At 43.2% G+C, this 24,368-nt stretch overlaps 1 protein-coding gene across 2 annotated transcripts in view; it reads left to right on the forward strand.

Moving 5' to 3' along the window:
• Nucleotides 1–24,368, forward strand: part of KIAA2012 (KIAA2012 ortholog) — a 102,970-nt gene that overhangs the window by 38,631 nt on the left and 39,971 nt on the right. For both annotated transcript variants that reach the window (XM_045868196.3, XM_045868197.3), the window contains exons 12-13: nucleotides 7,908–7,976; nucleotides 16,254–16,330. In XM_045868196.3, coding sequence (XP_045724152.1) covers nucleotides 7,908–7,976; nucleotides 16,254–16,330 — 146 coding nt within the window. The remainder of the gene's footprint in view (nucleotides 1–7,907; nucleotides 7,977–16,253; nucleotides 16,331–24,368) is intronic.

Below are 24,368 nucleotides of genomic sequence, written 5' to 3' on the forward strand. Positions count from 1 at the left end.
AATTTGACCCTCTTGGTCATGTTGGGATATTGCAACACTTAGAAAATTCAAAGGCTTAAGAAAGGAAAACTTCACTTGGAAGGATACAAGTCAAAGCAGTGGATATGCGCTCTGCATTGCTTATCCTTGAGTCATACCCTTCACCTATCTTCCCAGTCACAGTGGCCACAAGAGAAGTTTTCTTTCAGAAGTTTTTTTATTCAGAAGTGTCTTATTGCGGGGCGCCTGGGCGGCTCAGTCAGTTGAGCGTCGGACTCTTGATTTTGACTCAGGTCATGATCTCAGGGTCTTGGGATCAAGCCCCATGGGGCTCTGCGCCCAGCGGGGAGTCTCCTTCAGGATTCTCTCTCTCTCCCTCTGCCCCTCCCCCAGCATGCGCATGTTCTCTCTCACTCTTGCTCTCTCGAATAAATAAATAAATCTAAAAAAGTGTTTTATTGCAAGAAGTTCACAGATATCTGTTCCGGTGATTCAGGTTGGGACTTCAGGTCTCACATAAATTTAAATTCTTGATCTCTTTCACAGTTTCCAGTTAGCACTTGTTCTTGTCCTAAATGGATGTTTACTGCAAATATGTTCCTTATGCTTTGGCCATTTAATTAGCATCCTTCTTCTCAGCACTTTTTCTTGGTATGGTGGTTTTGTCCACAAATTCTTTGACCCTTGTTCCTCCAAAAGGGAGAATCTAATACTCCTTCCCTTGAGTGTAGACTGGACATAGTGGCTCACTTCTAATAAATGTAGAGTATGACAGAAGTGATTGTGTGTGGCTTCCGAGCCTGGGTCGGGAAAGACACTGCAGCTTCCTCCTTGCGCTCTCTCTCTTGGATTACTCACTCGGGGGAAAGCCAGCCAGCATGTCTGTCATGAGGCCACTCAAGCAGCCTTGTGGAGGGGTCTATATGGTGAGGCGTAACGCCTCCTGCCAGCAGCTAGAATAAACTTTCCAGGTTTATGCGTGAGCCAACTCGAGAGGAGATGCTGCAGCCCCAGTGAAACCCTCAGATGACTGTGTCCCACCTGTCATTGTGACTGAAGCCTCACGAGAAGCTCTGCAGCAGAATCCCACACCAAAGCCGCTTCCAGATTCCCACAGAAACTGAGTGAGATATAATAAAGGTTTATTGTTCTAGGGTCACTAGATTTGGGGGTAATTAGTTTCGGTAATAGATCATATACTTCATGTCACTTCCTGGTGCTCTGCAATTTGGTAAACAGAAAGATGAAAGGTCTAAGGATATCCCAGCTGGTCTCAAAACACTGCTTATTTGGAGGCAAACATATACTAAATGGTTGACTTTCTCTTTGTTTTCCCCATTTGGCATCTGTGATAATGCTGGTTTGGGCAACCCATGGGTAAAAGAATATGATTTTCCTTGAGTAGTCTTTCTCTTAGCAACTGTTGCCTTAAAGAAGATGCCTGGAGATTTAAAGGAGGAAAAGGCCTTTAGACAGAGTAGTGTGAGGGGTAAAAAGAAAGAACTCCAGACTAAATGTCCAAAGTCTTGAGGTTATTCTCAGCTCTGCCACCTGCGACTTCTGTGATTATGGGCAAGTGATTTCACTGCTGTGGACTTCAGCTTCCTCATATGGGGAAAGAGGAGTTGGAATGAGATCCAATCCTCCCAGCGTATGTCCCGTAGAACTCCAGTTCCTCACAAGGTTAACAGGCATTGTAAAAAGAACCTGAAAGTTTCTGAGGTCAAATAGGTGTGGAAGCCAGTGGGCTAAAGCTAAGCAGATTCCTTACTGCAGGATTTCACAAGGACTCTAATATGCTAATGTGAATTCCTGCTCTTTCAGATGAGGCGATGCATCATTGCCCAAACTTATTTGACCACTTAGTTCTTTATTGTTTTCTGCAAAGCATCATGTGGATCTAAATCATTTCTGGAACACACCTGGGAAAATGCTAAACTGATGTTTCTATGGTTCCTTCCAGCTGTAATGTTGTATGTTACTAAATATGCCCTTTTCCCAAGGAGACTCCCTTGGTGGGGCAGCTCTGCTGTCTGAATCCTGAAGCAGGATCTCAGCCATTCAATAACTCATGACTGTTCTTATTTTCATTTTCCAAACATCAGTTTTGAATCATAGGGTCCACAATCCATCCATCTCTGAGTGAGAAGTAGAGGAAGGTAAGAAGAAGCCAGTGTGTCAATAGGCCTTTTTGCCCCAATCCATGTTTGTTAATAACCCATAAGAAATCATGTTGGCAGTTTTAGGGATCTCAGGTCAATTGAAATAAAGGAAAACGTGACTGGATATGGTCACTTGGCACCCAGCATTTCCTTCCAGTGGGCCTTCTTGAATTGCAGAGTCTAGAAGGCTAAAAACACTTCCCAGATAACCTTTGCCATCGGGAGGTTGCATACAAATTTGGGTTCTGCCAAAGAGCTGCACTTGCAAGAGACAATGGAGGGCAGAAGCGAGGCAGAAGCTCTGGGCTGCTTACACTGGCAAGCAAGCTCATGAAGACTGAGTGTGTCAAGAGGTGGATGCGACAGCAACTTTATAAGCACCAAAGTTCTGTAGAGTAACTCCGTTCCTTTTTAAAGCATCTGGTGGTTTCCGTTCTCCACTAAGCCCTGACCGACATGCTCTCCTTACAGAAATTATGGGAGATTCCCATGAAGCTCGGCATGGGGCTAATTTGGGTCTGTCACATATACCACAGGGCAGGCTGTGATAGCCGGGCTTGTTCCCGGACTTCATAGAGAAGTAGGGTTCTTTCCCTCACCACAGTGAGGCCAGCGAAGCCCCAGCAGCCCATACTGGAAGGCATTCTGATAGCCACCAGCAGAGAGCCACTAAAAAACATTAGGGAGCCTCCTTTCCTTTGACAGAAACCTCTCATGGTTCCTATAAGCACAAAGACTCCCCTACCTCACATTTGGCTGAAAATGTGTCATCACCACTTTATGCCTCCTAAAGAAGAAAAATGTCAAAAATAATAGTTCTCTCTGAATCTGCTGGGAATTCTTTTATTTTTGAGAAAAAAAAATCAGTATGGAGTGTTGAAGAATATTTAGTTCCTCTTTATTTTTTGCATATGATGGTACTTACATTTTTTACAAAGCCTGTGAAACTATGAGTTCTACCTCCCTTACGTTTGATCCAATTCAGAGAGCCTTAGAGTCGAGCGGGAATGTAGGCATGGCCGTCATCGTCGTTTAAGCAGAGGAAGTGCTTACCAAATAGACTTGCTGAGGACCCTAGTAGATAAAATGGATAAGCAGAGCTGTCTGGTTGAAGTGGGCTTGGTCTGTCTCCCCGCAACTTCTCCACAGTCCAGCTAATTCTTCCCCTCCTAAGATGACTCCCAGGCAGGAGGTCTATACAGAGCCACTGGAACTATGAGTCCACAGTTTGAAAAGTCTCTCATTTTGTAGTTAAGGACACTGAGGCCCAGAGAAGTACGGTGATTTGCTCAAAGTCACACAGCTTCTATGTGGCAAATCTAAGGCTCAAATCCAGATTTTTCTGCCCCCACTTAGGTCAAAGCTTTTCCCACTAACTCATACTTGCCTCTAGTTACTTGTCTAGGTTTCCAGGCTTCAAGACCTAGCTGAATTCCCACCTTCATTGTGATGCCTCAGCCCACACTGATGGCTACTTTCTTAGGTTCCACTAATTCTTACTGCCTGGGCCTCTCACCAGGCACCCCATCACTTCCTTTATCTTCTTTACTTTTTTTTCTTCTTTCCTCTCCAAGATTTGAAATTCCTGTGCGTAGATCCCCTTTATCTACTTCTGAATATCCCAGAAAACAGCATGTGCATCCCTGGAACATGGCCCATAAATAGGGATTGAAACTGTGAATAGCAGAGAATCTAATTGTTCCCCAATATCTATTCTTTCATTATTCCTTATACTAGTAGCACCTAAGTTTAGCTGACCATATGGCTGCTGGCTAGAAATTATGTTTCCCAGCCTCCCTTGCCACCAAGCACGGCCATGTGACTAAGTTGTGGCTAATGAAACATGAATAGACGTGACGTGGGCAACTTTCCGGTCATTTTCTGCTCACCCTCCCTTTTACCAAAGGAGGTCCTCTTTCCCCTTGGACTTGGCTGAGGTGATAAAATAGCTTCAACTGAGTGGAAGAGGACAATATTCTATGGGATAATGGAGCCGTAAGATATCGGAAACGTCAGTGCTCGGATAACTTCATGGAGCAAAACCACCGTAGTCCTCCCACCTACCTCTCAACTCTTATCCGAAAGAGAAATAAATGTTTATCTTTTAGATACTCTTTGTACAGCAACTTGTCATGTTTCTTAACTGAAATAATGCAACTATAATAATACCTGCCATCCTAGTTTACACTTTGTAATAATCAAACCAGATTCAGGGCACCTGGGTGGCTCAGCCGGTTAAGTGTCTGCCTTCGGCTCAGATCATGATCCCAGAGTCCTGGGATCGAGTCCCACATCAGGCTCCTTGCTCAGCGGGGAGCCTGCTTCTCCCTCTGCCTGCCGCTCCCCCTGCTTGTGCTCTCTCTGACAAATAAATAAATAAAATCTTTAAAAAGAAAAACAATCAAACCAGATTATACTTAGGGTGCTTGGGTGGCTCAGTCGGTTGAGCTTCCGACACTTGGTTTCGGCTCAGGTCATGATCTCAGGGTCACAAGATGGAGCCCCATGGGGCTCTGCGCTCAGTGGGGAGTCTGCTTGAAGATTCTCTCCCTCTACCCTTCCCCCCTGCACGCATGCCTGTTCTCTCTCTCTCAAATAAATAAATACATAAATAAAAACAGATTATACTTGCAGTACATCTTGTTAAGTATTAAATGAAATTCTGATATAAAATATTATTGCACCTAAAAGAGAGAAGACCCATTACATATGTGCTTGACTCCTTTAGTAAAATGTGCCGAATGTCTACAATATGCAAGGGACAGAGAAGGATGTTGATATTGAGAGTAATCACTCTCAGGCACAGTGCCACCTGTGTCATCTCATTCCATGAGCCCAGTAATCCCATGAAGTGAGTATTTTCATTCACATATCATAGGTGAGGACACTGAAACTCAGGAGCTTAACTCCCTTGTGCATGTTGATTTTACCCAGCAAGCAGCTAGCTTATTCATTTCCAGGCCCACCTATCCCAGAGTCTGTGCTCTTCTCATCCCACTTCCAAGGCTCAGCACCTGTGGCTACTGCCCCGCAGGGCCTCACAGACCCGGTGAGGACAAACTCACAAGCAATTCACTCCACCACAAGGCGGAATGGAAGGAGGGCTGCATTAGAGGCCTCAGTGACACGATTCAGGGGTGTTCAAGGAAGGAGCCATTAATTCTAACCTAGGGGGCTGGGAAGGATTTTTGCAGAGAAATCCCGTTTGCACTGACCTTTGAGAAACTAATGGAAGCGGATAAACAGAGAAGAGAGAAAGACACGACCGACTGAGGGACCAGCATGAACCAAAACAAAGAGAAACAGGAAAATAGAATACGTGTGGGAAATGATGAGCAGTCCCTGTGAATGGACTGTGAAGGGCTTCCCGGGAGGAGATGCGGCTGAAAGTCAGGCCAGGGCCAGACCAGAGAAGGCCTTGTGTTCCAGGATAAAGCGGAGATGCTGCTTTTTAGGCAACAAGGAATCACAGATGTTTGAGGAGGGATGTCATATAACCCAGCGTGTGTGACAGCATGAAGGAACAGGCAAGAGAAAAGGCTGAGCATTCAGGCTATGCAGAGCCGCCCAGTCAACAGCTGATGGGGCCTGAACAGAAGGCCGTGCACGGACGTAGGAGACGCTGCCCGGCTGTGGAGATGTGACTCTGAATCCCGGCAGCCAGTGACAAGCCTGATAATAGAGGCTCTTTTCAAAACTGGCTACCATCCTCATCTCCAATTTTTGACTCAAATTACTTTTTCCTGTTTTCACCTTCAGTGAAGAGAGTTTGTTTGGAGGTTGTGTGTGTGTGTGTGTGTGTGTGTGTGTGTGTGTGTGTGTGTGATGTCTTATACTTAGGATGAAGCAACAGTTAAGGCCCCGGATCCCATCACCCCCACAGCGGCAGACTCAGGGCCACGGCTTCTCCTGAGAGGCATTCAGTTCCAGCCACCTCCCTCCTTTGAAGTCAAACTCCCACCAACACACATAAAAAATAAATTCCAGTGTCACGCACCTCTCAGCGTGTCAGCATGCAGTGTGCTTGTTTTGCGGCGTCTGCATTCTTGGGGAAGTGGTTGAGCTTCCTAGCAGACAACTGTGGTAAATAGTAAGAGTCCTAAGGAAAACCCTGAGAGCACATTTCTTGGGAGCTGTAAGGCAAAGGGTGAGGCAGTAAGCAGGGATGGAAAGTGGGTGTATAATCCTCCTGTACCCTCATACCCTGACACACATTGAGGTTTCTCTTTCATGATTGTTTTAGCCTCTTTTTCCTTTCCAACCACCAACCACTCAATTCTTTGAGGGAAAATTAACATTCATTATGCAATTTATCTCTCTCCTTTTAATCCAGAGTGTCTGTCTCCAAGGTCCCTACTCAATAATTAATGTTTGTTCTCATTTCCCATTCTCCAGAGCATCTATTCTTGAACTGTAGGGTCAACAATTAACACTAATTATGGCTTTTCCTCTCTCCAGTGTTGGTTCTTAGAATCCCCAGTTGCCCTGCTCAGCCTAAGTTGTATGCGTGCGTGCGGCTTATATGTGTGCACTCCGAGGTGGAAAAACACCAAGGAACAGGCTTTTCCGAGCCCACCGCAGTTTAGCAAATCAATAAAAACAAACACCTTTTTTTGGCAACCTCTCTAGTATGTTTATTATCAGTAATGAGACGAGGAAGCATAAATGCACACATACATGTATTTGGAAATGAGTTTGGAGGAGGGGGCAGTTAGAGGATCTCAAAATCTTTTCCAGGTTGAATTTTCTATGATTCCCTCTGACTTTTTCCTCCCTATTGCTATCTCCTCAATATCTCTCACACACACCCTACCCCACCCCAACACACACACCCCAAATTTCCCATTAAAAACTGTTCTTCCGGGGCGCCTGGGTGGCTCAGTCGTTAAGCGCCTGCCTTCGGCTCGGGTCATGGTCCCAGGGTCCTGGGATCGAGCCCTGCATCGGGCTCCCTGCTCCGCGGGAAGCCTGCTTCTCCCTCTCCCACTCCCCCTGCTTGTGTTCCCTCTCTCGCTGTGTCTCTCTCTGTCAAATAAATAAATATTTTTTAAAAAAAACAAACTGTTCTTCCATCTCAGATCCACTCAGTTGACCTCTTTGCTATCTATTATCAACCCCCTTAATTGTCTTTCTCTGGCCCATCATGCAAATTCTCCTCATTCACCAAAATAGCATTGTTTTAACTAGTTTTCATTTTGACTGACAAGGACAGCCAGAAGAATAATTCTCTCCCAACGTAACTTTAAGAGATTGAAAAAAAAAAACAAAAACCAGGGCTGTCCATAAGCCTGTTTGTCTCCTTGGCCCGAATCAGATGGGCTAGAATCCCTCCTGTCTCCCCTGGTCCAACCCTTGTATTTGTGCTACAGCTGCAAACTGGGGCTCCTCACACTCGTCTGTTATCCCCCCACTGCTGCACGCACTGGGGCCCCACAGCACATCTGCTGTTCAAATCTGGGCATCTCCTCACGGCGTGTGTCAGGCATTAACTGTTTCATGTTCTTGTTCTGTCAAAAGTTCTCCTCTCAGGATTTCAGCATCACAGTCCCTACAGGATTTCACCCTTAAACATCTTAAATAAAAGTATTATTTTCCTCGGTGCTTTTAAAATCCCAGATCAATCTTCTCTCCGTGAAACCATTCAATTTATTATGAGGCTTCAGCATCAAAGCCTCCACTTGGTTTTTCCCTTGTCTTGAGGTAAGAAAAATCGCTTTTTTTCAAGACTTTTTCACACTCACAGGTAAAACCCCTATTGTTTTTCAGCCTATGAATCTGTCAGTTCAAATACCAACCACGAAAAGGAGAGGTCTAGTATTCAACGTCCCCTAAAAAGTAAGCTTTTCCTCTAAAAAAAGTCACCTCTACTTCTCCTCTATATCATCTGATTTGCATGCACATTATTTCATACAGGGACCTCCAGAAACACTCAATTTCTCCCCAAATATAGCAACAAGGAGGAAAGAGGATTCACTTCTTGGACAGCCTGGGAAATGTGGTGTCCTCGCGAGGTACTCATGGGCAGCCCAGCGTGCTGTGGCCTGAGTGTAAATATTAGGGGAGAAGAGAAGCTGGACCAAGGGCTTGTGTTTCGCTAGCCCAGGAAGGAAAATCTGTGGGATGTACTGTGGCTTCTGCAGGTCATACACTGCACAGCTCACAGTATAATGAGGTGGGCACGCCCCTAGAGTGGTACACGGCTCTGCCTACACAACCACGAATGAGGAAACTATCTGGAAAATCCTCGCAGACGTGTATCCTAAATGGAGGACTGAGGCCAGTTCTACGTCTTCCACGCTTCCTTTCATACTTCAATCCCCCATGTAAAAAGAAGCAAGAACTAGGAGCGTAGGGTGGCTTCGCAGCTCATCCCCTACCTACCGCCACTGCTGCTTCTGCTTCAGACCCGGGGAAAAGGATGATTATGTAGAGACCTTCTCTCTCTCCTAAAAAATAGTCTTTGATTAACAGAGAAATGTGTGTGGTCTTCCTCACGGCTTGTTATGGGGCAGGCAGCAATGAATCCTGAATGAGGGACCCGCTATCATGACAGGAAGCAATGCCCCAGATGGAGCGCTGGGGCCAGAGCTAGGGGGAGGGAATTGTTTTTGCCAGAGACTACAAAACCAGAAGGAGAAAAGGCACAATCATACGCTTGCCAATCTCAAAATCTGTAAGCAGAGAAGTACTTGAGAGCCTGGCATTCTGCATCACCCCTCCTGCCATTCTCCCTGGATGGACATCCTGACCGTGGTGGGAAGTTTCAGCGTCAGTTCTGTTCATTCTCACTTGCTGGTTGGAACTGGGCCAGAGCAGCTCTTAATAGGAGCCCTCTAGTGAAGGATGATGACGGAGATCATGGAGATCATAGCTACCATTATTATCGATCTTTGATATGCCAAATGTTGTGCTGAGTGCTTTACATTCATTGTTTGAAGTCATCCTCATAGCAATGATATGAGGTAAATTCTATCATTATCCTCATTTTTCATCTAGGACAGTGTGGCTCAGAGAGGTTAAGTGACTCGCCCAAGGTCACACAGCTAAATGGAGAAGCTGTGATTTGAACCCCAGAGCCCTGCATTTTTACCACAATGCGTGATTAGCGGTTAGGTCAATCTTAACAGGCATGTTGCCATCTAACAAAACAGAGACTTTAGGACGTTCCTGACTTTATGACCCACACAAATAAATGACTTCTGTTGCACATCTTTTTCTCCCTCCAATTCCCCTTACTTGGCATCAGACACCCTTTTGTGGGTAACACTGAAAATGATTTGTAACTTTTAGAGACATGGGGAGAGGGGCACCTGGGTGGCTCAGTTTTTAAGCATCTGCCTTCACTCAGGTCATGATCACAGGGTCCTGGGATCAAGCCCCACTTCGGGCTCCCTGCTCGGCAGGAAGCCTGCTTCTCCCTCTCCCACTCCCCCTGCTTGTGTTCCCTCTCTCGCTGTGTCTCTCTATCAAATAAATAAATAAAATCTTTTAAAAAGAGAGAGAAAGAGACATGGGGAGAAGGGAAGGAGCTGAAAAAAAGTAGGAACAGTTTGGGAGAAGCCAAACTCTTGAGACAGATTTTCTAGGAAGATAGGCCATTTATAGAGTAGCTCTCCAGACCAAAAACATTCTTCCTAATATGGCCAAAAATGTTGTAATTTCACTTCATTCTACTATTAAAACCTTATTAATAGATTCACTTTGAATTCAGAAGTATTCTCTTAAAAGGTTGATACTTCTGAGAAGCTAATAGTCATTCACACTTTAGTAAAAAAAAAAATTATATGACCAGATGGCTGTCAGATGGCAACCTAGCTGAGAACAGCTGCTCTGAGGGACTAAAAATTCTGACAGGGGTAGAAGGAGAGGTGGGTAATTTGAGGGTAAAGAATGTTTTAAGAATTGAAATATGCTTGACTGGTGGTGGATTGCCCTGGAGGGCTTGGATAAACAGAAGGACATTAGCTATTTGGAGAAGAAGGAACAAGAAGAAAAACACTGGAATACTTGGGTGGCTCAGTTGGTTAAACGTCTGCCTTCAGTCAGGTCAGGATCCCAGGGTCCTGGGATCAAGTCCCGTATCGGGCTCCTTGCTCAGTGGGGAGCCTGCTTCTCCCTCTGCCTGCCACTCCCCTGATTGTGCTCTCTCTCTCTCTCTCTGACAAATAAATAAATAAAATCTTTAAAAAAAAAAAAAAAGAAGAAGAAGAAGAAAAGTACAGAAAGGGAAATCGCAGAGTACCAAAGACAAACTTGGACCAGTTCAGAATTGCCCCCATGGCAAGCTCTATATTCAGAAAAAGGAAGGAAAACTTTTATTTCTTCTTTTCTCAACTCCTAGTAACTAAAGACCTTAGGCTAATGCAAATCTCTTTCTTATGTCCAAGCTTTTGAATATACCATTGCCTCTGCCCAGGATACAATTCCTCATGTCCTCCTATCCCCTGTCATTTTTTAAAACTGTGGTAAAATATATATAACATAAAATTTGTCATCTTAACCATTTTTAAGTGTACCATTCAGTAGTGTTAAGTAGATTCACATTGTTGGGCAACCAATCTCCAGAACTCTTTTCTTGCAAAACTGAAATGCTGTACCTATTAAATAGCAACTCCCATTCCAATGGGACTGCCCATATAAGCATACGGCACCTCTTTCAGGTCTTAATGTAGGAAATGTATTTGTTCCTTTGATTTGTTCAATGACCTTAACAAAAAATTCTTACATCTCTTTGTGCTTAACATTCCCATTTGTTTTTAAGAAAATGGATATAACACTACTCTGAAAATGCTTGATACTCCCTGGCATTGAGTTCAAAGAGCAATTTAAAACATCTATGCACTGGAATCACCATAGATCTTTCACAACTTTTTGTTTTCTCTTTGGTCATTTGGTTTTAATGAATATTTTCAGGGAAAAAAATGATAGGATTCTAAAGAATTATATAGATGGTGGACTTTGGGTATTTGTGTACTCGAAAGTCAGTTTCACCTATTTGCAAATGACTTCACAAATCAGGGATACATACAATATGTCATCTTACAGAGGCATGAAGTCAAATCAAAGACATTATGAGGCTGGAAAACAGAAGACCATCACTAAGCTAGTGAGTGCACCTAGCCCTCCTCTGAGCACCCACATCTCACTGTTGTGATCTATATTCATTATAACACGTGCAATTACTCTTGTGAAGTTATTTTTCAAAAAGAAGAACATTGATTCTTTTTATATAAATATTGTCTAATGGACCTAAATAGAAGGCCAACTGCTGGGACTGGTGATGAAAGTAAGAGAAAGTGATGTGGTCTAACATTTTGATGATTCTCTGCCAAAAAAAAAAAAAATAGTTTTATAAACCACCCTAACCCTGTATTTATAAACTCATTAAGAGCTTGAAGAACTCCCCCTCTTTTTACTGGGGCTATGATACACACAAGGGGTATTCACAATTCTAAGGATTCTTGAAATTCTCAGACTGTGTTCCTTCCAAGTAGCCAGAATCTGCTGTTCACTTAGTGTATAATATGCACGAGGGATCAGGGCCTTGTTCAAGCAGTGAAGTAGTACTTAGCACAATGCATTTTAAGGCTGGTATAGATGTTAAGATGTGTGTGTGTGTGTGTGTATGAGTGTGTGAGTGCATTATCAGTTATATTTCTCAACCTTTAATAAAGTTTATTTTTCTTCTGTCAGGATAGTCAAAAAATTATAACTTTCATTAACTAGTAATCCATAAATACTCTTTTCTGTTTCATCACTCCTCAGACATTTGTGCCAAAAAGAGAAGCATGAGGCTTTTCTTTAGGATTTTTTTTTTCCTCCTAGGTTCTCCCTTGCTTCTTTCACACATCTTCCTGTGGCCTATGGATTTTCATTTACTATTGTCTTAATTCTCCACAATTCCTTATTTGAAAAATAATGAAGACACAAGCATTGGAACATGTCCAATAGAAAGGATTAATGAGTCTGTTTTACAAAGCACATAGGATTGCTCATTCATTTATTCACTCAACAAACACTAATTGACCATCTACTAATGCCATATACTGTGGTAGGCACATGAATATGGCTGAGAGACAAAATCCATGCCTTAGTGTCATCCACAGTAGTGAAGTACGGTGACAGCTATGAATGAGTACAGACTAACTCAGCCCGGAGTTTGGGAAGGCTTTTGGAATGAGAGAACACTTAAGCTGACTTTCTAAGGATATATGTAGGAACTAGCCAAATGGAGAAGAGGAAAGGATGCTCCAGGGAAAGGGACCACATTAAGGTTAGAGAACATGGAGACATAGGAGAAGTGTAAGTGGCTTCTAATGACTGGCCCCCAGGGCACAGGTAGGAAAGGGAGTGGGGAGAAGTGCAATTAGCTAGTGGGGTGGTCAGGAGCCAGATCGTGAAAAGCCATTGTAGCAACTAAGAAATTTATCCCAAAGACTGTGAGATCCTATTGACGCAGGAATTGATATAACCAGATTTTTGGTTTTAGAGAAATGACTCTTCCAACTATGTGAAAAATGGATTGAAGGGGTAAGCCTAGAGGCTAAGAGACCAGATGTCTATACTTATTTGTGAGTGACCAAGAACAGTATCTTCTGTAGAATTAAGATCACCACATGAATTGAATTGGTTGGCCACTTTGTAGCTCCACCTTCAGCCTTTCTTGTTAATTCCCTTCTTCCTCACAGTCTTCCACCACAGGTATTCTTATTAATCCTATGATATATCTTGACTGGAGGGTTTCTCATGTAGGTGATATTTTGTTGCCACACAACTTGAATTTAGATTCCATCATCTAGTTTGCCTTCCATTTTGGGTTTGGTAAACTGCCATGTACCTTTGGACCTCTCCATAAAAAATAATTTATGAACTTTTAAGAGAAGTTGGTGTTCCCAACGCTAAAGCCAAACCCTTGAGACTGAACTAGACTTGATCTAAGAAGACATAAGTATGTAAAAGAACTATTATTCCAACTTGGAAGAAAAATATTGCTCTTGTATTTACTAGGCATTCCCATATTTAAATTCAGACCAACTTCTATCTTCTAGAGGAGTCTACTTGGCTCCTTTAATAGAGCTCCCTGGGGTATATCTTTAGCTTGGAGATTTTCTCAGGTCTTGAGTAATTGTTTGACATGCCCATCTCACCCTCCTCTTCATCCAAGATTTAAAGTAAAAATGTGTCACATAAACAAGGTCTTAAATCTTATCCCAAGAATTTGATAATGACAATACCAGAAGGCCATCTTGGGTCTTGGTTTCCTTCATTAAACAAGCAGATCAAGATTTATTGTAACACGTCAAACACTCCATAGGTCATAGGCATCTTGAGTCATATCATATAAAATAAGATATTTTTAGATATCATTCTTAAGAAAAGGTCAGCAGGGCTATGTAAAGGGACCAGAATTATCTTCCTTTTATGGTTTCATTTATACTGAGAAGATTTTTTAAATTAATCTGGAATTTGCCTTTGCATTTTCCATTTTTTACCACAAATACAAAACCACGAAGGTACAAAGGCTGACTTTTAGGACTCCTCCCATTGGCTTCTGCTAGGGTCAGCAAATCCATATGAAACACTGTAAGAAGGCCAAAGTGCTTTCTGATATCTGTTTGGCAGTGGATATATCCCCTCTCCAATGAGGAACCACTGGAAATTATGGGGGAAGTGTCATGAGAGCATACTAGGGGTCAAAGCGTAATCATGTCTCAGAAATGGCATATGCTGGAAAAGGCCCTACACATATTTAAAGAGGCTCCTGCTAGCACCTCCAAAAGCTACTGCCCTGGTAACCACAGAATGTTTGGTCACTTTGGAGCCTGTGGGTCTGATGTTCTTTCCCAAGCCCTGACATACAACCATGAAAGAGCCAGGTGGCCCAGTCTGCCTGATAAAATGATTTTTTGGTTTGATCTCTAGTCTGATACCAGATGAGTCCCACCAGAGCATCCCATACCAAGGACAGTAAGTATTCTGAAACAATGGGAATAAATATGACTATATTTCATTTTTATCAAAACAATGAACATTGTCAACATAGGTTTAAATAGAAGGAAATTTCAAGGCACCCTATTCCATGCTAGAATCAGAGCTCTTTCATGCTTTTGAGTGTTTGGTGAAGGATCCCATGATTTGAAGAAGGCAGAAGAGTTTGGGATGAGACCCCATCTTGTAAGGGTCATCTCTGAAACAGCCTGATTATCTGGTGGGAATGCTATCTCCTTGCTAAAAGCCTGCGGTTAGATTAATGCTAGCATTTGAAAATCTGCTCTGGCCTGATGGTGGGCAGCCAGAGAAGGAATGTGTTTTCTGTTTATCTCTTTAGTGGCAGAAATGTTCATCACAGAAAGACACTGAGCTCCCCGTTTCAAGCAGGCCTGGAAGCTGTGCAGTCTGTAGCCTGTGAATGCACACACCAGCTCAGAATGATGAGAAAGAGCCTGTGTTCACAGCCAGTTGCCTGCACTGGGTGATGGGTCAGTCAGTTTCTTCAGCTTGATAACAAGGGTAGATCCTGCCACATTGTTCGGAGAGGAAGTCTTACCACCGCCATTGCCTTATCTCCCAGGAATGCAGTTTGAGTTGTGTCTCCTCCTTGACAGCGTGGACCTCAGTAAATTACCAGGGTCTTGACCCAAGAGATGGAGAAGTCCTAAGCGATGTTTTTAGTCTCCTATCTAAAACTGTGTTTACATTTCTTGAACTCTGGCTGACTGATTCATTCTCCTGGTGTTGCAAGAACTTTCTTTATGCATTAGAATTTGTAGGTTTCATTTCTAAGAGACCCAAGGTTCCTTCCAAGCCACAGTGAAGTGAACCTCATCTCAACACAATTCTGCTGGGCTAGATTTGTCCAGAGGATGGATCATGGCCAAGCAGCTGTGATGTGGCAAGCTCAAATGGGGCTAACGGAGGGAGTGCGATGTGGAGGGAAAAGTGTTAGATACTAAGGAGATTTGGGTTCAGGTTCTGGTCTCACACAGTTTCAAGGAATAGCCTTAAACCAATCTTGTGAAACCACTCTCTGGGCCTCAGTTTCCCCAGCTGTTTTAAAAAAGAAATGTTTTAAATCTGTCCTAGAGCCATTTTCAAACAAGAAGAACAGGACAGCTGAGAAACAACAGAAAAGGAAAGGTCAGCCCACAGGGAACGAGTAGAAGCTTCAGGTCAAAGACACAAAGATGCCATGGGTTCTTAAAAGCAGCAAGCATAGAAATAACTTTTTGGTGGACCCTCAACCCACACTAGAGACTGGCTAAAACCCTTGTCATAGAGCCATGTGCTTAGCTAAATTTGTTCCTCAAATAAACATTCCTTTATAAACATTAAATTCACTTTCTTGGGGATAAAAAGAAAAACAAAATAAATCCTATCCTTCTGCAGCACGGGGTTTGGGTCTTGGGCACAAAACCATTCCTGAAAACCTCACTAGTTGTACAACCTCAGGTAGGTTTGTTTAGCTTTCAAGCCTCAGCTTCCACCCCTGTGGAGAGCAGTGATCCTGCAACCGTGGAGGAAAATCATGGCGATTAACACGACATCAGTGTGTGGGGGGGGGCAGCTGCTTTGTGGCAAGCTCCATGAGGTCCCTTAGTCCCCTCTCACCAGCCCTACTTTGGCCTTTGCCTTTGTTTGCCTTATGTTTCCACTCCTCTTGTTGCCCTTCCACATTATAAGGAAAAGGGGAAATCTCTGATCTATCTGGAAGGTTGCAGAAGCATTTTCCTACTTCAGTGAAGTACGATCATACAAAATTTATAGTCAACAGTATCAGCAGATTTTTTTCCATCAATATTTCCTTTTTAATTTCAGCTTTATCTGAATTTTAGTAGCACAAAGAATTTACTTTTGTTCTTTGAAAGAGCAACCAAAACAAGAAAAATAGAAATCTGAGTATAAGTTCGCAACACTAAATATATTTAACATGCTGTGTAAACGGTGCTTCTAGAGGGTGCAGGTGTTGTTTGGTGAGTAAATACAAATGCCATAGGTGTGTGTGTGTTTATAATCTTATACACATGAACTAGGTGTGTATGTATATAGTATATATAAAAATTAATGAGACCTAGATCTGACAACTTTGATCCTTTTCTCTGATTTCCACCATAGCAAACACTGAATCCAGAACCTGTCTTCTCACGAATCTTAATGAAATCTCACCTTTGACCCAAAAGCCAGAGAAGCAGGTACAGTATTGACTCTGAATGAGCATGAGACTGGGAGGTAGGACTTTTGGGTTCTTGGGCCGCCTTTGCTGTGTGACCCTGGGTGAGATTCTTCACCTCTCTGGGCCTCATTTGCCTCATCAGTAAAATCACACAGGTTCCTTGGAATGTCTTAACTCAACTTGGACTATTTTGTGTGGCTCTTATGTGCCCAAATGAGTTGAATCAGCCTTTCCCTGACTTCTGCAAAGTCAAAAAGGCAACAGGGAAACACAGGAAGGTATCATCCATCAAGGCAGTAGGCACTAAGACTTATGCTAAAGGGCCCATTTTTTCCCATCCATTTCTCATTCCTAATGGGGAGAAAAAAAAGTAGCATCAAGAAAAAAATGTAAGGGTACTGTGAAGAAAGGAGAAAAATGCTTCATTTGGGTGGGCCAGAAATATGTATTAGTGTTTCAAGGATGCACATTCACAAATATGTATAGGTTTGTTCCTTCATTTGAAGCTTTGAGACTGGGACTTCTTCAAATTCACTCTAGAGAGACAACTCAGGGGATTGCTAGAGCTGTGCCCAGGGTCTCAGAGAACCCCAAGCAGAAGCAGCACAACTCCAGGGCACTCTCAGGTCTCTCCCTGCGGTGCGACCGCCTGGGCAGGGAGAAGGGGGCATGATCTCTACTTCTCCCTTATCTCCCACTTCCTGCCACAGCCTGGCTCTCTCCTCTTCCCTCACATTCATTAAAAAACAATAATAATAAAACTAGTTTTGTTTTCATGTGTGTGCCTAGCTGGGTTCTAAGGAAGGATCTGAACTCTCACTGTTAGAGCCCCAGGCCTGGGGCAGGCCTCCGCTGAGGTAAAACACAGCTGAGCTGACCCTTCCTGCTACTGAGGAACCACTGAACCAATGTTTGCATTTTTTTTCTTTTCTTTTCTTTTCTTGTCTTTTTTTTTACATGCCTGCTTTGGAGACAGCCTTTGTAAGGACCTAGAAGGTTTTCTTTTTTTAAGGGAGTCTGTGACTAAGGAAAATACAACTATGCTACATTTTGCTAATTCCAAAGGCCTTGTGGATGCCTCACATACCCTAAACACGCTCCAAATTCACACAGCTCTCGCGGCTGCATTTCAGGAGACCTAATATCACCTGCAATAAAACGGTGGCTCAGTCACGTCAAATTAAGCCCTAGACTGAATTATTAACCTTGCAGCCAGGAAGAGGAACCCCAGACCGAGGGTCTTAAACTCTAATCCTGGGTTTCCCCTGTGAAGCCCTGGCCAACCAGCTAACTCTGAGAACTTCGTGGGCCTCCTTTGTGAGAGGGGGGCCGTCGCTCCCCACAGAACCGGTGGATTTGTTAAGTCGCAGGAGTCTTACTCCCTTTGGAAGTGGTCCCCAAAAGGAAAGCCGTTGGAGGAAATGTCTAGGGAGTGCCACCAGCCCCTCAAACCAGAGAGCATGGGGGTGGGGCTGAGGAAGGGGAGGCGGCTCCCATGCCTCCCCCACCCCTCGCTTCTTGAGGCCAATGGCCCTTCCTTGGAGTAATCACTGGCTTCAATTTTCACCACTTCCTCCACCTAGTCCATGTAAATGATTAATTTCATGTTTACTATAAAGCATCTGGAAAGGATTTAGAAACAAATTTCTGCCCAGCAGATTTCAGTTCCGTCCCTTGATGGGCTGCGGGCAAATCCAGTGGATTCCTTGCACGGTTGCCTTCCCACTCTGCAGCAGGCTAGGAGAGCACGCAGAATTGATCTTTATCAGCATCAGCAGTTTCTACTTTTCTTTCCTTTCCATTAATTCCTCACCACCCACCCCCTGCCTCCCCCTCCCTGGGGTCTGACCCTATTAGGAGTTCGGTCGCATAAAACACTTTCACTTTCTTATCATGGCGCTGGCCGCGAGGAAAGGGGGGGGGGAAACACACCAAAGGTGGACTATTTGGGCGTCACCATGCTTTCACGAGAAGTCACAGACCTGGACTGGGGAAACAATTTCTGACGGGGGGTGGCGACAGAGCAAGCCCGACGTGACCGGGTTCGTGGCTTTGGCCCCCGGGTGCGGGAGGCTGTCTCCGGACGCCCCCTAGCGGCTGGATTTGAAAGCTCGGCGGCGCGTGGCCTCGCGGCCGGCCGGCCGGCGGCGCAAAAGAGAGAGCGGGAAGGACTCGGGCTCCAGCCTCCCGCACGCGGGCGGCCAACGCGGCGACCGGCGACCGGCGACCGGCTCCCGAGGCGCCCCCTCCACGCCTGGCCGGGCGTCAGGGCCTCGAGGCAAATCCGCAGATAGAAGTGGGAGTAGCCACGACCTCGACAACTTCGACAACTTCCTGGGACTTGGAGGAGGGGAGTAGTCGCCCAAAGAGGGGAAGAAACTACAAGGGCAAAATGTGCAGATGAAAAGAGCGGTGAAAAAGAAGGAGACAAGCAGACCTGTTTCGACTCCAAGCTCCCATTTCCTCTTTCAAATGAACTGCCTCCCCACTGTGAGCAGAATCAAGTATTTATGAAGGCATTTTTTCCATATTAATAGCTGCATCTGGAGCATTGCCAGTTCTGAAGTCCTAAAGGTATGATGCCCTTTTTTTAATGCAGGTCCTTCAAACTCCTCACAGAATTTGGTATTCTCCTTCACATATATTTTCCCTTCTGCCTTGTGGCTCCTCCTCGGGCCTTTCATTTGATTAAGAGAAATTAGTTCCCGCATACCGTGGGGACCGAGTACGGCTCTTACCTCGGCGGCTGACATCAATTGCTAGAGAAGTTTCTCGTCCCCAGGGCCTCTCCGTGTTGAGGCTGCAGGCTGGGTGAGGTGACCAGCACCTAAAAAAGTATTAAAACTGTAAATGGAAATTCCAGCGGGAAACGTTACGTTAACATATCTATGCTGTAGGTGCAGAAAAAAGCAAAACTTAAAAAAAAAAAAGTTAAAAAAAATTGTGTTAACTATGACAGCATTGCTATTTATGTTCGATAAAGACTACATTCCATTTTAAAAGAAAAACAGTAAGAACTAGTTAGAAAAATAAGCAAAAGACATAAACAATTTATATCAAAAATAATAGCAATAGAAAACAAGGATGGAAAAAGATTTCTCCTGAGTGGCAATTTGAATGCGGATTGAGGCAAACTGGAGGCATCATTTTATATTTGAGATGTATGCCTCCTCTCACTTTTATTTAAATGGTAACACCCAGTACTGCCTATATGTTGGTGAAACAGGTACACTTACTTACACACTTCTGGTGGGTTGTAATTTGGTTTAATCCAGTTGTAAAGCAAAATGGCAAAATAACTTGTGAAGCATGAAAAAATACTCCTACTCATTTGTTCAGTATTTCTGACTCCTGGGAGTTTATCTTAAGGAAATAATTCAGCTGAAAAAAGTTAGTGAAGATGTCCACTGCAGCATTATCTATAATAAGGAAAAATTGGAAACAGCCTAATAGTCCAACATCAGAGAAATGATTACCTTAATGATGCTATATCCCTCTCGGTGAGAGGTTTAATTCATGCATTAAAAAATGATGCTTGTTCATACTAGAAACTGTGATTTAATGCTCATAGTTTCTCAGCCTCCACACCATCAACATTTTGTGCCAGATATACCTTGTCGTGGGGAGCTTTCCTATGTGTTGTAGGAGCATCTCTAGCCTTTACCCAGTAAGTAGATGCCAGGAGCACAGCCCTCCAGTTGTGACAATAAAAAAATGTCTCCAGACCTTGCCAAATGTCCCCTGAGGGGAAAATCACCCCCACTTGAGAACTACTGATTACCTTTTAAAAGTGGAAATCAAAGTGATGTTAACTAGAACTGCAGCTATGTAAAAAAATAATAAATGTATCTATGAGGAAAAGACTTGTCAATAACGCATGCAAAAAAGTGCGGTCATGCTAATTTGAAATTAGGGCTGTGTTGAGTTGAGGTTTTGATTTTAGTTTGCCTTCTTGTTTTTCACTGCTTTTCTTTCTTTTCTTTTCTTCTTTTTTTTTTTTTTTTTTTTTTTTCCTTTTTCCAAAATTCTCCCCGTAAGAAGGAAAAATGAATCAAGCAGAAAACTGGGTTTTTTCAAGTCTGGCTTAAAATGATCTAGAAGTCACAGTAAACAAGTATGCAGCAAGCTAAACAAGGGTCAACACCACAGTGCCATTGTTTTTTAACTACTGTTAATTAAAATTATTAAGTTTTTATTGTTGGGATAGGGTCACCAGAATTCTCCTTTGAAAGATCTTAACCCCTTTTCAGCATTTTATCCCTCTGACCCTAGACTTGGAGGGACAATGAATTTGCCTCTTTTTCTGAAAAGTTTGGATCTCAAACTATGAAACTCTTGTGCACCCAGATCCATCCATGAAAGCTTGGAGCAAGAATAGTCCTTAGCCCACTGGTTTATAGAACTGTCAGGGCAGAGAGGTTGTCAGTAAAGAGTATTAAAGTACATGCTCAAACCTTAATTAGATTTCCCAAGAATCACTGCATCTCTTTGTTTAAAATAAGAAAGAAACAATCTCACCAGTTTTCACATTGTCTGTTTTCTCCCTCTGTTAAGGAAAGCAAACATCCTTTCTCACATGCTTTATCTTGAGTTTTGTTTTGTTGCTTTGTGGGGATTAGAACTTTGGTAGTGTCCTATAAATCCTGTTAAACTGGAATTATGTCCCTTTTTCCCATTTCACAAAGCCACTTCTATTTCAACCTATATTATCTCTTAAGTTCAGGTTTTATGAGTTTTGAGAGTATGAATTCATATTTGATCTTAGGTGTCCTAAATTTACCTCTTTGGGATTTCAAAGAGTAGCCTGTAATTCTAGCACACTAGGATTTAAGTTGAATAAACCTGTGTTTACCCCATCTGTTTCCTTGGTGGTTTCACAGATGGTGTTCATAACCCTTTCAGCCTTCCTCTTGCAGGACAAAAACAAACAAACAAACAAACCAACAACATACAAATAAAAACCCACCTGTAGACACACTAAGTTTTTGTACAAAAGGGTACAAAGGTAACCTTTCATTTCAGTGTCCTTCTGAGGCATACCCTGCCTTCTGTTGAATTTTTTGGCAGTTATCTGAAAGAACAAGCTACTAATCTTTAAAGACAGACTCCCCCCACCCTTCCCACCCCCATTTTGCCTTATTCACCTTTGTATCCCTTGTATTTAGCACAGTTCTTGACACATGGTAGCTACTGGAAAAAAATTGACAAATTAATCTTTAGTTGACATTAAGGACCATGTTCTCGGTAGAAAAGCTATAATCCTTCAAATAGGATTTGGAGGTGGCACTTGTTTTATTTCCAGTGATAATGATATGGAAGTTCAGATGACATTTCTCTAAGAACTCACACACTCTCCAGATACTTCCTGCTGTTGGTTGGCACAATTTGGTATTTCACTCTCTGGGTCATGTGCAGATAGGAGATATCACTAGGCACTCTTCTTGGAGATCTTTTTGAGGCTGATAAGTAAGATTGGGCCTATTACTGATTCCTAAGAGAATTAACTGTCTGCATCTCCCTATCCAGAGAATTAGGCTTTACTCCCCACCTTTTGTTTCTCATTTCCAAAGGCATGGCACAGAATTTCCCCAGGTTCCATGCTGGTCCCCTCTCTCTCCTCGTCCCCTCTCCTCCCCCTTCCCCTTGCTTCCTCCTGGCTTTGTAAATAGTTTTGGTTGTGGAGCTTGATTCAAAGGTTTTTGAAGATCTAAGCAAACTTCAACTTCTGGTTCAACCTCACCCACAGGATTATTTTGTCAGCCCCAAATTCCATTGACAATTTAAGGATAACTTACTGAGAGGGGTTTGTTTTTAATTACAAAACCAAGGCTTTTATTTTTTTAATTTTCACGCTATCATTATTCCAGGAAGTCTGTATTTATTGATCTATTGGCTGCTAGTTCCAACGAGACACATGATAGGTGCCTAGTTGATTTCTTTTTCTTTTTTTCTTTTTATTATGGAAAATTTCAAACACATGCAAAAGTAGAGACTAGTATAATGAACCTCCATTTTATTATAAGTATCAACAGTTTTCTCCCCATTATCTTGAGAGTGTTTTTTTAAATAATAATAACAGCCAATGTTTTTGAGGTTTACTATGTGCAGCGTTGATTATCTTCCTTAATCCTTACAATATCCCTATAAAGTAGTTACAGTTATTATCCCCATTTTACAGATGAGGAAACATGTCATGACTGACAGAGTCCCATTCAGCCTGTGACCTGCACTTGCAAAGAGGTCTGCTGGTTTGGGAATCCCACAAAGCTGCATTTAGATCCCAGCTTCTTCCCAACTGGCTGTGTGGTTTCAGGCAGGTTATTTACCCTCTCTGAGGCCCAATTTCCTTATCTGTGAAGGATAATAATATGTCCCTCATGGGGGTCATGACAAGAATTAGATGAAACAACATATGGAAAGGGATTAGCACAATGTTTGTCACTAAGCCATCGCAATAAATTACAATTGTAAAGTATTCTATCCCCCTGCTCTCTGCTTGAAAGCCATTATAAAACAGAACTTGGAGCTTGTATACAATCGAAAAGGGCAGATGTGGAAAAGGAGAAGCTTGAAAAGTAAGAATAATTTAAAGGACTGTGAGCCAGTCTACCTACCATTGTCCCCATCCCTCACTCTACCCATTCCCAACCCCTAAGCCCAACTGTCCCCCCAACCAAATACCCTCCATGCTGTCTGGATTTTGTTTCACTGCTTATATTTCTATTAGAGATTCCTTTGGGTTTCTCATATCTCATTGTGAAATTTTTTTTTTTTTTAATTGTTTTCTGTCCTGCACCTAAGGAAGCACAGTTGAAGGCCTGGGACAGGGGGCAGGCAGAGAATTTTGGAGTCAGGAGTACTGTATCCGGCAGGGCCCAACCCCCGTTTCCCCCCACCCACCCACCCACCCACCCAGCACAGGGCTGCCCAAGAAAACTTAGAGGTCAGAGGACAGGAGGACCCAAAGGAAAGGAAGGGGGTGGGAAAGAAAGGGAAAGGAGATCTTTGTTTCTCTCCTTCCGGCCCTCTGCTGTCCCAGCACTACCAGGACTAGTTCAGCTTTTTAGTCCAGCTAAATTACGGGTTAGATAAACTTTTATGGGCCAATGTGGGAATCAAAGCAACATGGGTGTCATTTCTTTTTCTAGTGAAAATCGACTGATTTTAAATGACCTTTTAGAGTGGAATCAGTTTGCAAGTTGAGATACCTTGTCTCTCGGTTGGCTGTCAGAATGGAAAAGTCACACCAGACCCAGCGATAACAAGAAAAGTCACACAGTTTTGGGTTAAAGTGTTGGGTTAGAAAAAAGTAGGGGCTTGTTCAGATTTCTCACCCTGCACCCCAACACCTCTCATCTCCCAGGCTAAAATAGGATGCGTCATCTCTCAAACACAGGCAAAGTTCCAGCCTGAAGACAGCCAGACACCCCCTCACAGAAAAAGCTAGTTTCTACCTCCCCTGGGGCAAAAGAGATCACTATTTTGGCTTAAAATTTTTCTCCTCCAGCTCCTGCTAAGCCAGATAAACAATGATTCTGTTGTGTCAACAAAGCACTTAATTAAACTGAAGACTATCAATTAGAACTCATGGATAAGATTTACTTCCTGATAGTAGAAGTCCATGGAATTAAGGTGTCCTGGGTTTCATTATTCAAATGTTCCCTGAGGGGAACAGTGCAGTTGGTTGGCCCCATTGTATAGGCAGGGAAACTGAGGCACAAAAAGCTTAATGACATGGCAAAAGTCCCTAAATGAGTCTCTCACAAATTAAGACTGGAGATTGCAGTGTTTCTCTTCCTAATCTACGTTTGCTAGCTATTGGGACTAATTCGCTAAACACTCAGGAGGATATAAAATCTCCTTTCATAGAGTTGCAGCATAAAAAAGTGGATGGAGACCAAAATTTGTGCCAGGAGGGGAAATAAGGCTCTTCTGGCTTCCAACCAAGCTGTCTGTCCACCATGCCTCCTTGCAGAGCCCCTCCCAAAACCATCCACTCTGCCCATCTCACCAGCACCTAATTGCCTTTAGAACACAAAAAGTGGGCCAGGATGTCA

Source organism: Mirounga angustirostris, unplaced genomic scaffold (genome assembly GCF_029215605.1).
Source record: "Mirounga angustirostris isolate CCGP_5_RB_7025 unplaced genomic scaffold, mMirAng1.0.hap1 SCAF_3, whole genome shotgun sequence".
Taxonomy (NCBI): domain Eukaryota; kingdom Metazoa; phylum Chordata; class Mammalia; order Carnivora; family Phocidae; genus Mirounga; species Mirounga angustirostris.